General features: G+C 36.8%; 1 protein-coding gene across 2 annotated transcripts; it reads right to left on the bottom strand.

Moving 5' to 3' along the window:
- Window positions 1-708: 708 nt before the first annotated feature.
- On the bottom strand, window positions 709-12,013 carry LOC131538752 (zinc finger protein 501-like). Of its 2 annotated transcripts, XM_058772838.1 has the most exons (3): window positions 11,918-12,013; window positions 11,111-11,320; window positions 709-5,448 (listed from the first exon to the last, which is right to left on the bottom strand). In XM_058772838.1, the coding sequence occupies exons 2-3, from the start codon at window positions 11,250-11,252 to the stop codon at window positions 4,379-4,381; spliced, it is 1,212 nt and encodes a 403-aa protein (XP_058628821.1). In that variant the 5' UTR covers window positions 11,253-11,320; window positions 11,918-12,013; the 3' UTR covers window positions 709-4,378. The 2 variants fall into 2 exon arrangements, with proteins under 2 accessions (XP_058628821.1, XP_058628820.1); XM_058772837.1 differs by lacking the exon at window positions 11,918-12,013 and having other exon boundaries at window positions 11,111-11,572.
- Window positions 12,014-13,619: the final 1,606 nt, after the last annotated feature.

Raw genomic sequence — 13,619 nt, 5'->3', positions numbered from 1 at the left:
CCAAGAAATTTTGGAGCACTTCATGCTTCCTTCTGCTGACCAGCTTTTTAAAGATGCTGATTTCATTTTCCAGCAGGATTTGGCACCTGCCCACACTGCCAAAAGCACCAAAAGTTGGTTAAATGACCATGGTGTTGGTGTGCTTGACTGGGCAGCAAACTCACCAGACCTGAACCCCATAGAGAATCTATGGAGTATTGTCAAGAGGAAAATGAGAAACAAGAGACCAAAAAATGCAGATGAGCTGAAGGCCACTGCCAAAGAAACCTGGGCTTCCATACCACCTCAGCAGTGCCACAAACTGATCACCTCCATGCCACGCCGAACTGAGGCAGTAATTAAAGCAAAAGGAGCCCCTACCAAGTATTGAGTACATATACAGTAAATTAACATACTTTCCAGAAGGCCAACAATTCACTAAAAATGTTTTTATTTATGTTTGTCTTATGGAGTATTCTAATTTGTTGAGATATAGTGAATTGGTGGGTTTTTGTTAAATGTGAGCCAAAATCATCACAATTAAAAGAACCAAAGACTTAAACTACTTCAGTCTGTGTGCATTGAATTTATTTAAAGGTCCCATGGCATGAAAATGTCACTTTATGAGGTTTTTTAACAGGTTTTTTGGCTAGAAATGGCGATAGGTGTAAACCCTGGGTATCCTGCTTCGCCTTTGAGAAAATGAAAGCTCAGATGCCCAATCTGGAATCTTCCCTTTATGTCGCCATACGAGGAAAGGTTACTTCCCCTTTCTCTGCTTTGCCCGCCCATGAGAAAATAAGCTATGACCGTGCGAGGCGAGCCCAATATTTTTTTTTTCCTCGAGAGACATCATGACTTACAAACACTTTGCAACTGCCATGCTTCGCTCGTTTGCATGTACACGATAGCAAATCAGAGCAACATGAAAAGCCAACAATGTAGGCTAGCATTAGCTACATTATAATAACTGTAACAGCATACATAACCAAACCAACTAAAGTACCGTATCCAGACACAATATTTTAAACTAACCATTCAGAGACTTCCTGCTGCAGCCGCTGAGTTGCAACTTCTTCATCCGGTGCTTCTCCATCCGGATCAGATTCTGGGTCAAACTGAAAAGGACTGTGTGTCTACGAGCCATTGCGATACATCCACTGTCAACATTAGCGCATGGTACCATGGCCGCAAGCTGGTTAAGGCCACACACCCACCCTCCACCTTGCCCCGCCTCTCTCCTCCTCATTAGCATTTAAAGCTACAGACACAGAAATGGCACGTCCTAAGGAAAGCTCATTGTGGGACTGACTCGTAGTGGCTGAAATTCTGCACCAAGGCTGAATTTCGGGAAAGAGACTTCAGATACAGTACTATGGACCACTTAGACCTATATATAAGCATCCAAAAAGCAGCATGTCATGGGACCTTTAATACACGAGTTTCACAATTTCAGTTGAATTACTGAAATAAATGAACTTTTCCACGACATTCTAATTTATTGAGATGCACCTGTATATGATTTTTTTCTTCTGTTTTCTACACAAATTTTTATGAAAATGGATAAAGTACTGTTTTTTTCTTGATTATAAATTTTGTTTTTTTCATCTGAAACGTGCTGCGATTTCCAAGGCGACTTATATAAAGCAATCAAGGTCAAGCGCAAAGCGTGCACATTAGGATTGGTGACGAATGAGAAAAAGCAATTGAGTTTGTTTTGAGTTTGTATTGTGCATTTTCCAGCAACCACGCCGCTAGTTTCAGTTTCACTTTAAATATTTAGGCTGGGTGTTTATAATATATGCTTAGAGTGAATGCCACTATAATTTGTTTTTTACTTATATTTTTGTTCTTTTTTCTATTCTGAACACTGCAAAATTTACAGGTTTTTTTTGTGGAATGTGGGGAATGTTTCTAATGTTTGTAAACGTTTTGTTTATTGTACATTATTTCTGAATAAAATGATAAAATGTGTCTTATACATCAATCGACTTGTAAACCAATACAACTGATCTGTGTCATAAAGTGCTCATAAAAAAAAAAAAGGTAGTGATGGTGCAAGAATAGAACTGCCATGTAGGCCTATGTACAAGTATACATACAGTACAGTAGTAAGTCAATTTACCAAAAAAATAAATAAATCAAAGCTTCATGTCATAAACACATTATGCGGCACCTCAGTTAATGTGGAAAACTTGATGTGGCATGAGTCAAAACGTTTGCCCACCCCTGATCTAATATAACCAAATTACATTTTATTTTCATATTAAATATCTCAAAACAAATTTATCATGTAGTCAAGTGGTTTCAGATATGACATGTGCAACTTGTGTAGAGTAAAAAGGCTTGACTGCTTCATTTTGGTGTATATTTGTATAGTTTTTCCATCTAATCAATCTCAGCATGCGTTAATTTTGTGTCGCTAGACGTTTGCGTCTAGAAAACATGTATAATCCTTTCAAAGTCACTAAATGACAAAAATGGTTTTACTTTAGATAAAAGCCATAACTGATAAAAACTGGCATTAGCTATTGAATTTAAGATTAAAATCAAGATCCAAGATTACACCCGCATTTTTAATAGAAGATTTAAAATAAGGAAGTAAAGAATCCAATCCTGTGTTAAGGGCGACATGGGTAGTATTCAAGCCAAACACCACAATTTCAGTTTTACTCTCATTAAAATGAAAAAAAAAAAAAAAAAAAAAAAAGCCATCCCAGTTTTAATGTCCTTGAGGCAGTTCAACAATAATTTTAAAGATCTGATATCTTTTCATTTCAGTGGCAGATAAAGTTGTGTCTTCTGCATAGCAATGAAACGCAATGCCACACTTCCTTAGAACAGACTCTAGTGGAAGCACATAAAGGGAAAACAACATTGTGCCAAGAATAGATCCCTGAGGGACACAAGGAAGGTGAGCCGACAGAGACACAAATTCTTCAAGGTGGACAGAAGTCTTATCTTATCAGACAGATAAGACCTAAACCACTCTAAAGCCGAGAGATCAGAATGTTATGATTAATGGTGTCAAATGCAGCTGTGAGGTCTAAAAGCATAAGCATGGCAGAATCTCCGACCAATAAGAGATCATTAAAAACTTTTAAAAGTGCACTTTCTGTACTGTGAAAGCCTTTAAATCAAGAAATACATTTTAAAATGGCATGTGAATCTATGCCAGCATTATAATGCAAGTACTGTTTATATTTTTGTTTGACCAGTTAATTAAGTTACTTATTTTGCCTCTTCCAAACCACTACAGCCATGTGGGACCCAACTGAGCGACCCCCAATCAAATTTGTTAACAGCTTTCATGGAGCCCCACGTGGGTTAGATCAAATGGCTTAATAAAATGAATATTACTGGTTATATAATCTGCACTACATAGTGTTAAAAGTAACACTGAAATCAACTTCAAATAAAAGACATTAAATCTATCAAGATCTCAACAGAGGATGATTCATTCAAATAAATTCAAACACAGCACTACCAACTTTACTTATTAAACCAGTTTACCAGTTCTTTCATATGGCTACAAAAGTTCTTTAAATATGAACATGAATACATCATGACAGTCCTGATTTTAATTGGTGGAGCAGAGATACTTCAGTCTTTCAGGCATCTAGTTCCTGTTGCAGCATCAAAATGCACCTTACACTGAGAACGAGTTGGTTTGTCATGGTGGTAGCTTGCTGAAAAATTATACAGTACATGTTGCTTACCATTTAAAATTCCATTATGAAATCAAATGTACTGACAGCAACAGAGATGGCATGGGCTCAAGACAAACTTGACTGACAAACTTGACAAAGAAAACTCAGGTGAAAACACAAAACACTTTCTTTTCATCTGTAAGCATTTTGCTCCCGTTATCTTTCCTCCCACTATATTCCCCCCTTCAGCTTTGCCATATTCACACCTAATGGGACCAGTTATTATTCCACACACGTCTTATCACGTTTGTAACTTAGATTAACTTGCTTACATACAGTTTTCATTTTTCGTACGCGCTACTGTCTGAAGCCTATGTGTGTGCGTTACAGTGCAGCAGCGCATTAGATTAGAATGGCGATTAACTGACCTGTACTGTAAGCGGTTTAAAATGTGCATTCTCCCATTCAATTTCGACCATCCAGTAATATAATCAAACATGTCTTGTGGAGCACTTTCAGAGTATGCATTTATTTGTCATTTTAACTGTTTGGAAACGGAATGTAAATGTGGAAGTTCTTTAGAGATTTCTTATACTGTTGCATCCTTTATAGGACCAGCGACTAGTCGACGTCAAGCTTAAAGTGTCATGGCAGAGCATTAAAGTCGACTAGTCGATTAGTCGGTGCAACCCCTACTCCATACCCCTCTTTAAATTGCACTATAATTTTGAATTTCCTTCATTCCTCCCCTAAATAGTTATTAACTCCGTTTTACTATCACCAGCACTGCTTACTAAGTTTTCTTCATTATATATTTTTTCTTTTTTGGTTGGTTTTCCTGGTCTTGGACTGTGAAAACTCATGTGGGACTTAAGGCCTGTTTTATATCTGAAACTCTTTCCACAGTGACCACATGTAAATGGCTTCTCTCCAGTGTGAATTCTCATGTGCCTGTTAAGGCTTCCTTTTCGGTTGAAACATTTTCCACATTGTTGGCAGGTGAAAGGCTTCTCTCCTGTGTGAATTCTTATGTGATCTTCAAAGTGTCGTATATGATTGAAACTCTTTCCGCACTGAGGGCATGTGTAGGGTTGCTCTCCAGAGTGAATTCTCACGTGGTCTTCAAAGGGTCGTTTTTGACAGAAACTCTTTCCACATTCAGAGCATGTGTAGGGTTTCTCTCTATGAGTTCTCATGTGGACTTCAAAGTTTTCATGTTGATTAAAATTCTTTCCACACAGAGAACATGTGTAAGGCTGCTCTTCATAGTGAATTCTCATGTGTCTGTTAAGGCTTCCTTTTTGAGTGAAACTTATTCCACACTGTTGGCAGGTGAAAAGACTCTCTCCAGCGTGAATTCTCATGTGGCAATGAAGGTTTCCTTTCCGGTTGAAACCTTTTCCACACTGTTGGCATTTGTAAGGCTTCTCTCCAGTGTGAACACTCATGTGGACTCCAAGGTTTCCAAGCTGAGTGAAACTCCTTCCACACTGTTGGCACGTGTATGGCTTCTCTCCAGTGTGAATTCTAACATGTCTTTTAAGAGTTATTCTTTGACTGAAACACTTTCCACACTGTTGGCAGGTGTAAGGTTTCTCTTTGTGAATGTTCATGTGAACTCTAAGTTTTCCATTATGACTAAAACTCTTTCCACACTGTTGGCAGAAATAACTACCACTTCCTGTCTTTTGAGCCCTTTTTCTTTTGGAAGTCTTTTTAGTCTGTGAACAACTAAAGGATTTTTCTCCATTTATGAAATCATGATCTTTCTCTTCCATTTCATTCAGTACTTCACTCTCCTCTTTCAGTGCCATCAGGTCTAAGGTGAAAAAAGACAAATAAAAGTTAACCCCAGTTTAAGGACACAAAACAACAGAAATAAAAACATTCAAACATGTAAAGTGTCAAAACTAACATACAACTACATCCTAGAACCACTAAGCAACTGCAAGATGTGTTGCATGTAATCTGAGAAACCCTCCTCAATATTGGTAACTCTTCACGTATTTAGGACGTCTCAAAAACTATCAAGCTTCCATTGAAACCCTCTATTTGAAAATAAATAAATAAATAAATAAAATAAAAACAGATTGACTCAGGAGATCTAATTAATTCGGGGTCAAGCGCCAAACGTAGACACTCATTGGTGTTCTTCCGCTGGAGTCTATGGAAGCCCGTAGAACCGCTTGCAGGAAAGTTGTGAAATTTGGATAGAGGACACAGCAAGTTTGGAGTCTCTAACTCAAACCCTCTAGCGCCACCAACAGTTCAAATTTGCACTCAGGTTTATTCTAATAACTTTTGGACCATAGAAGCAATTTTTTTTTTTTTTGTAATTCTTCAGCACATGCTGAGTCAAATGGACACCAAAAAGGCAGTGATTTTATTGGATATTATCATGAAAAAAAAAAAAAAACTTGACTTGGTGTGCTTAATGGAAACATGGCACAAAAGTCAAAGACATTTGTTTAACAAACATTACTTCCACTGGCTATGGATTCCCTACATCCCAGTGGAAGGGGTCGCGGGTATCATTGTGCTGTATAACCAACCATTCAAAAGAAGTTCATATGGTCATTCCCCATTTTTATTCTTTTGAATGTCTTGTTCTGAGTGTCTCTGCACCCATCACTACTGTCGTTGTTACACCCGTTTCACACCACAAACGTGAGCAGCGCGTATTTTTTTCGGCGCCATGTTAACAAATGAGTGCATTCACACCGGCAGCAGGAGCATCGCGTGAGCGTCAAGCAGGAGCGTCGCGTGAGCAGCGCTGCAGCGATGGTTTCAGCGCCGAGTCTATTTTTTCTGCGCCGCTCACGCTCAATTAAAGTGACAGCACACTTTTGATGGACAAAATAAATATGATTTCACACAAAACGTGCTAAAAATGCACAGAATAAGCATGTCTAGTGTGTTTTAAGACGAATTGAAGTATGTCAGGAAAGAAAATGAACAATTAAAAATATGTATAGAATATTTACCCATTTTAACTTTTTCATTTTATAATTGCCATAAGCAAATTATAACTTAAAGCATTTTATCAAACTCACAACGAACAATTCATCTTGCTCAGGATATTAAGTTACAATGGAGTATATACAGTAGGCCTTCATAATAAATTCATTATTCATTCATTATTGACAGCTTCTATAAGAAATGGAGATATGGGTAAAAGTATATATTATTAAAAAATAATAATAATCCAAAAAAAAAAAAACAGTATAAACAGCACTTTCTATATTTGAGTATGACTGAAACAACATGATATGAGATGTTTTTGTTGTTGACCATTTACACGCTAATCCCCAAGACTTCAAAACTTTCAAGTTTATAACTGACCAACTTCTAAAAACAAATTTATAGTTGTCTTTGTAAAGAAATATGTCACTTTGGAGCCGCTGCTGTGACGCTGAACAAACGCTTCCAGTGTGAATACTCTGGCGAGTTTGCAGCTGCAGTGACGCTGTAGTTACGCTGACGCGCCGCTCACGCTTGCGGTGTGAAACGGGTGTTACAGTCTGTATACCTCCTAAGACAAAGGAAGATTTCATGCCTGAATTTGCTGATCTGCTGTCTATGTTGTTCCTCAAGTTTGAGAGAACTCTTATTCTAGGGATAAGACTTTTACATCCATGTTGACAATAGCCCCTTCTTCAAGCAGTTTCTGGTATTTTCATAAGAATAACGTGTTTTTATTAGAGCAAATTTTAGCACATGCAGCATTGAGCATCGTGTATAGCAAATTTCTGCCTCATACGATCATCAGAATTCCCATCAGGTCACAATTGTAAGACACTCAGACTCGCTGGAGTCTGAGAGAGTTCTGCCATTAAAATGGTTTTAAATGTCTGAAATATTGATACTAGTTGATAGCTTGATATGAAAACGTGGGAAATGAACAGAAGTGCTGACCGACTCTAACTCGGATAAACTCCGCCTTTGTTCATGACAGTGGAAACGTAGCTAATAAAGTCTCCGCAGTGGCAAAAGACTGTCTTTACTGGAGTGTTTTGATCTGAAGGAGCTTGTGGACTCGCTGTATCTCTGCAAAGCTTTGACATATTGACACCACAACAACTTGGTAACACTGCAAGCTATTGGTCAGAAGAGATAAACTGTTAAATCATATTACTATTGATTGTATTTGCATTTTTTTCAGCCATTTTGCCTAAAATCATCTTAAAAAATGTCTTTAATTACTCATTGTTGCGGTTGGTCTGATGCTCACTGGGAGGCTTTCTGCCTCTATTGCGCTTGGTCCCTTAATTGCTGCTTGCAGCTAAATTTATAAACTGACCTCAAGCTCTCTTTTCTACATCTTCTAGAGCATAGGTCACTAACAGGCGGACCGCGGTCCGGGTCCGGACCCAGAAGCCGTCCCATCTGGACCCGGACCTACATATCTAGCTTCTATTTCAACTGGCGCAGCTTTTGTAGTCTTTACGGTAGCGGACTCCGGTCCGAATCCGTGAAGGCTTTTGACATAATTAAATAAATACCAAATGCTAATTTGTAGTACATCAAATATCTATATCTAGCAGATCAAGGTCAGCTCTAGAGCCGTTTGGGTGCGGTCGTGCGTGCAGTGATGAGTCTGCGCACAGACAGATGAAACTTTCAGTGGGTGAAAAGCAATGGCATTTTCAAAAATTAGGAAAGTTGACAGGTCCTTAAAAATCTTAAATGTTACAAGAAAGTCTTAATTATGATTTCAGGAGGTGTTAAATGTGGGGACTAAAAGACAAGAATTGCGCTATTCTTTGAAAAAATATGAGCGCTACACGTTTCAAAGTCATCTGCTACGCTGCTTTGTGGGCTTTGTGTACTGCCATTCCCAAAGCGCCACCTGCTGGAAGAGAATGATTTTCCACTTTCAATCAGCCCGAACAGTCTGCTGTTGTCAAATGTGAAAATCAATCCATGTTTTTAAGCAAACGCGCAGAGTTGTAAATGTGAACTGGTGGATCAACAAGAAGATAATGTGTTATAAAATGTAAACAATTAAGGCAGTAAAATATATTTATATGTTATTTAATTAATATAATACTTGATTGTTTTTGTGAAAACCTGCATCTGAACCAGTACCGTTTCTAGGCATAGGCGAGCTAGGCGGTCGCCTAGGGCGCCACCAGCTGAAGGGGCGCCAATGAGCGCACATACTGCCGCTACATTTTAACAGGGTTGTGATAAAGAGTGGCACGGTCACCCTGAAATATGACTGCCGCCCCCACTGGAATTATTTTCATATTGCATATTTTTCCAATTCTAATTTTTGTTTTGAAAGTATGTTCAACAATAGTGAACATACTTTAAAATGTACCAACAATGACATGAATTTTGATATATCATTGAAATAACAGGTAGCCCATCTGAATTATATAACAATTAGGCTATCCAACTCATAGTAGCCAACCAAAATGTTATTATCAGTAGACGTGAAATCTTATTGTAGTCTTCAAATCTGGGTACTGTCTTATGTTTTAAAATCACTTACAGAGGAAGTTTGGTCCCATCAGGCTAACATGACAGTCACGATCATGCTGCTGTAAGCTTTTCTTTTTCATTTGTTTTCATTCGTGATCTTTACAACACACATTACATTACATATTTCATGGCACACTCGTTTTATGTGTTTTTGGCGCCACCTATTGTTGTGGGTGTATTATTGACATGTCAAAGTCTAGACCTTGAATATAAGACGAACGCGTTTTTTCAGATGTATTTCCAAGGAAAAAACATCGTCTTACATTCGAAGAATTTGTTGACGTTGACAGAAATGAGGAATTTTGACCGATTTCAAGTCTTCACGTCAAGTACAGGAGCCCTACCCCAAACAAATGCTGGAGAGGCCCCTTATGCAGGATGTGAGGATATTTTAGGGCTCGTTTTGCAGACAACTTTTATTTACCTATTTCATATGCAAAAATGTTACTCAATCCTAGCAGTGAACATTAAAGGTAGGGTAGGCAATTTCAGAAAAGCTATATAGCAAGTTAGCTTTGAAAGCAATACATTCACATCAAATGTTAACTCTGTATTAGAGTTATACTCACAAGACACTGCACTTATTCGCAATCACGTTATTTGCTTTAAAGCCTTGCCGGTTAAACACTTCGTGTGCTGTTCTGATATGCATGTACACTTGAAGCGCATGCAAACACTGTCTAACAGCGCCTGATTACTAGACTAAGTTATCTTTTGCGCTAATACTGTCAAAACACACAAGGTTTACATATATGATATTGAATAATATCATCTTGTGGAAAATGGGCATTATATGACCCCTTTAAAGGGACAGTAGCCACTAAACATTCTGCCGTCATTAAAGGGATAGTTCACCCAAAAATTGAATTTCTATCATTATTTACTCACTCACATGTTGTTCTAAACCTGTATTAATTTATTTCTTGTGCTGAACACAAAAGAAGATATTTTGGTAAGATATTTCTATATCACCGGTGTGGATGTTTACTTTACTTCGCCATCACAGATTCTAGTCTAAGTCTTGGAATATATGACCCAAATAAGAATTTTCACCGGATATCTGAACAAGTAACTAACAAGTCTGCCACGTTTGTTCTGACCAACTGAGGAAAAAAGCATTACCATAAATCGTGCTGCTAATGGTGATTTAATCTAAAGATCGGTTAGCTCATATCACAGCAAACCGTGCAAATTATTGTTATACTTTATTCTCAAATTATTAATGTTAACAACATGAGCATTGCGTGTATTATTATTAGCATGTAGCATACCATTCGAATTTCATTTTAAGAAATTCTTTTAACCCAAAAAGCAAATTATGCTCCCTTCGAACTGGTGTTCTTTAAAATACAAATCTTGTGTAATCCCAGGCTATCTGTAATCAGAAGCGCATTTAAAACTGGAATATAATTTAATTTCATTCACGCGTGTTTCATAAACACATAATCCTTTCTGGATTAGAATCCGCCATCAAATGATACATTTAATTACTGTAGCTGCTGTGAGAAAAGGCTATAAACGATCCGCCACCTGCAGCATCCTCACGTGTGATAGCCTAGTAGCCGGGAAAACTTCTTTATGTTTACAGACGTGACGTAATGACACAGTGCCATCCTCGAATTTCCCACGAAAACCTACCCGTACCACTCAAATTAGAAAACATTATTATAAGCTAACCGTTGTGAATCGGGCTAAAGTAAGGCGAAAGTTTTGAACACTGGCTGGTTATGTACTTGCTCAAATATTGATTTCAGAACATTTTTAACCAAAAAAAAAAAAAAAAGTTACGGACTGCAGCTTTAAATATTAAATGAGACAATAACTTTAAATGCCGTTTTTAAATCAAAGCACTAAAATAAGAGTAGAAAATGGCCTTTAAGAGAACTTTAAGAAAAAAATGAAGCTGAAATCCTTTCAAAAAAGAAAGCTGCAGGATGGCAGACAGTGTACAGGACACTTCGTAGGATAGTTCAGCTTTGAGAATGAAAACCAACCTGTTTGTTCCTCAGTATCTTCATGTTTGACTCTGAATATTTCTTCGCTCTCCTCTTTAATAAACGCCATCTTTGTTTGTTCCTCACTATCTTCATGTTTGACTCTGAATGTTTCTTCATTCTCCTCTTTAATAAACGCCATCTTTATAACAGTGTCACATGGATCTCAGTCGCTTCAGCAGGAGTCTTTCTGTGTTTGGACACTTCGTCCTGTTTAAAATCAGAATAATTAACAGAAAGAAAAGAAAATTAAATCTCTGGGTGTGTCTCAATCAGCTCTCTAGTTCAGTAGTCAGTGCACTGTTAAGGGAGTCAAGAGTGATAGTTAATGAACTTAAATGATCTGATTAGACAAACACTCAGAACTTTAACTTTTACTATTTAGTTCTGATTAACATCAGGTATTTAATGATTATTACATTTAATCGATTACACTTTTAAAAATTATATTGTATTTTAAGATTGCCATTACAACAACAACACATTAGTAGTTGTTTGTAAAAGACTACACGTTTATTTGTTGTTCTCGCTGTTTTGAGCGGCAGTGTTCAGTCAGCGAGCGGAGATTCGAAACAGTGAATCATTTTGTGAAGCAACCGATTCAATTGACTCGGAGTTCTGAAAGATCCGTTTCTCTCATCACTAACTGCCAGTGACTGAATTCGTGTTTACGATCATCTGAATCACTGCACAGGGAGCTAAATCAGACACTCAATAATTATAAAGTTTACCTCGCTTGTAAACCATATAAAATAGACGGAACGCGTTTGTATGAATTTAAACACTTAAATGATGAAGACCACAAACCTCTCTTCAGCTGAAAAACTGATGCAGGAGCGCGACGCATCCTTATGACGTCATGCCAGCAGATCAAAATAAAAGTCCTGTTCACGCGCTGCGTCCCGAAAGCGCAGAAACACATACGAATAATACAACATATGTCAGAGTTTTATTCTTGGTGAAATACATTTTGAAATATATATATATAAAGATTTTTTTTTTTGCAAATATTTACAAATTATGATATTTATAATCATATTTTCCGTATGTATTATATTTTTCCAAATTGATTCATTCAAATGTATTTATGACAACATTTATGACAATTTTATGACATTATATGACAATTTTTTGTCCCATGTTTATTTATACATTTACTTAATTTTGTATTTATTCATTCATTATGTGGACATTTATTAATTTCCAGATTTATTTAGGCCTACTTCCAACATTTATTTATTTAGACCTTTCTTTGTCAGCAACAGTAGCACCTTGTGGTGTGACCAACCAAAATATATATATATTTTTTATCAAAAGTGCCAAGTGGCTGTGTAGTCACACAACTTTCCTGTCTCTCACAAAAGAGGATAAGAAACCTCTTTGCAAAGATGTCCTCGTCCTCACATGGCACTTGTTCTTGAATGCATTGCTTATTTTGTTTCAACTCAAAGTTCTCTTCCATCATCTCATGTTCGAGATCCACCTGTGCCTGACCTCTGCAGAAGCATCCGATTGCAACAAGTCTGGCTTGACAGACAGGAGTAGGGCTGTCCAAAAAAAATTCAAATTTCGAATATTTGTCAAATTTAATATATAAATATACAAAAATGTTGCATTTGAATTTTAGGTGTGCGTTAGGCAACCTTATCAGTGGCACACAAGATGCAATGAAGATGTAGGTTTTTTAGCCCATCCAGTTGAACACACTAGATGTGACGCTGCTATGTTCATTCAAAATATTGCGGAAAAAGCAGGGGTGCAAACTCGTCAGGGGTGTAAAAGGTGACAAACCAAACTGTTTCCAGTCCAAATATCTAATAATTCTTAAATCAAATAGTTTTTCAAAATATTTTGTCAAAAGTCAAAATAATCTTGTTTTCGGTTTGAAATAAGATTATTTTGCTTGTTTTAAGGAAAAACTAAATTTTGACTTTTTTTTTTTTTTTCTGAAAACAAGACAATTTTTACATGTCTATAAAATGCTTATTGATTTAAGAATTTTTAGATATTTGGACTAAAAACAAGACAAAAAAGTAGGAAATCATTTTTTGCAGTGCATCATTCAAGGATAAACACCTTTATATGATTAAAAGACGTTTGAGCGACAACTACGGTCTACAATCAACAAGTATTGTTGTTAAGATGTTACATGAACTTAGACAGCATAAATAAATTAATGTTCACCTTTTATTTGCATTTAGCCTTCATACAAACAAGAATTGTGAAATCACTGTCAAATAAACATCTCAGACTCACCTTATTAATATTAATATATTTAACTTCAAACTATAGGCTAACATACACTACCAGTCAAAGGTTTTTGAACAGTAAGATTTTAGTTTTTTAAAGAATTCTCTTCTGCTCACCAAGCCTGCATTTATTTGATCCAAAATACAGCAAAAACAGTAACATTTTGAAATATTTACCATTTAAAATGCTAGTTATTCCTGTGATTTCTAAGCTGAATTTTTAGCATCATTACTCCAGTCACATGATCCTTCAGAAATCA

The sequence above is a fragment of the Onychostoma macrolepis genome, chromosome 04 (assembly GCF_012432095.1).
Source record: "Onychostoma macrolepis isolate SWU-2019 chromosome 04, ASM1243209v1, whole genome shotgun sequence".
Classification (NCBI taxonomy): domain Eukaryota; kingdom Metazoa; phylum Chordata; class Actinopteri; order Cypriniformes; family Cyprinidae; genus Onychostoma; species Onychostoma macrolepis.
Note: the sequence above shows the minus strand (reverse complement) of the source record. Positions and strands in the feature narration are given on the sequence as shown.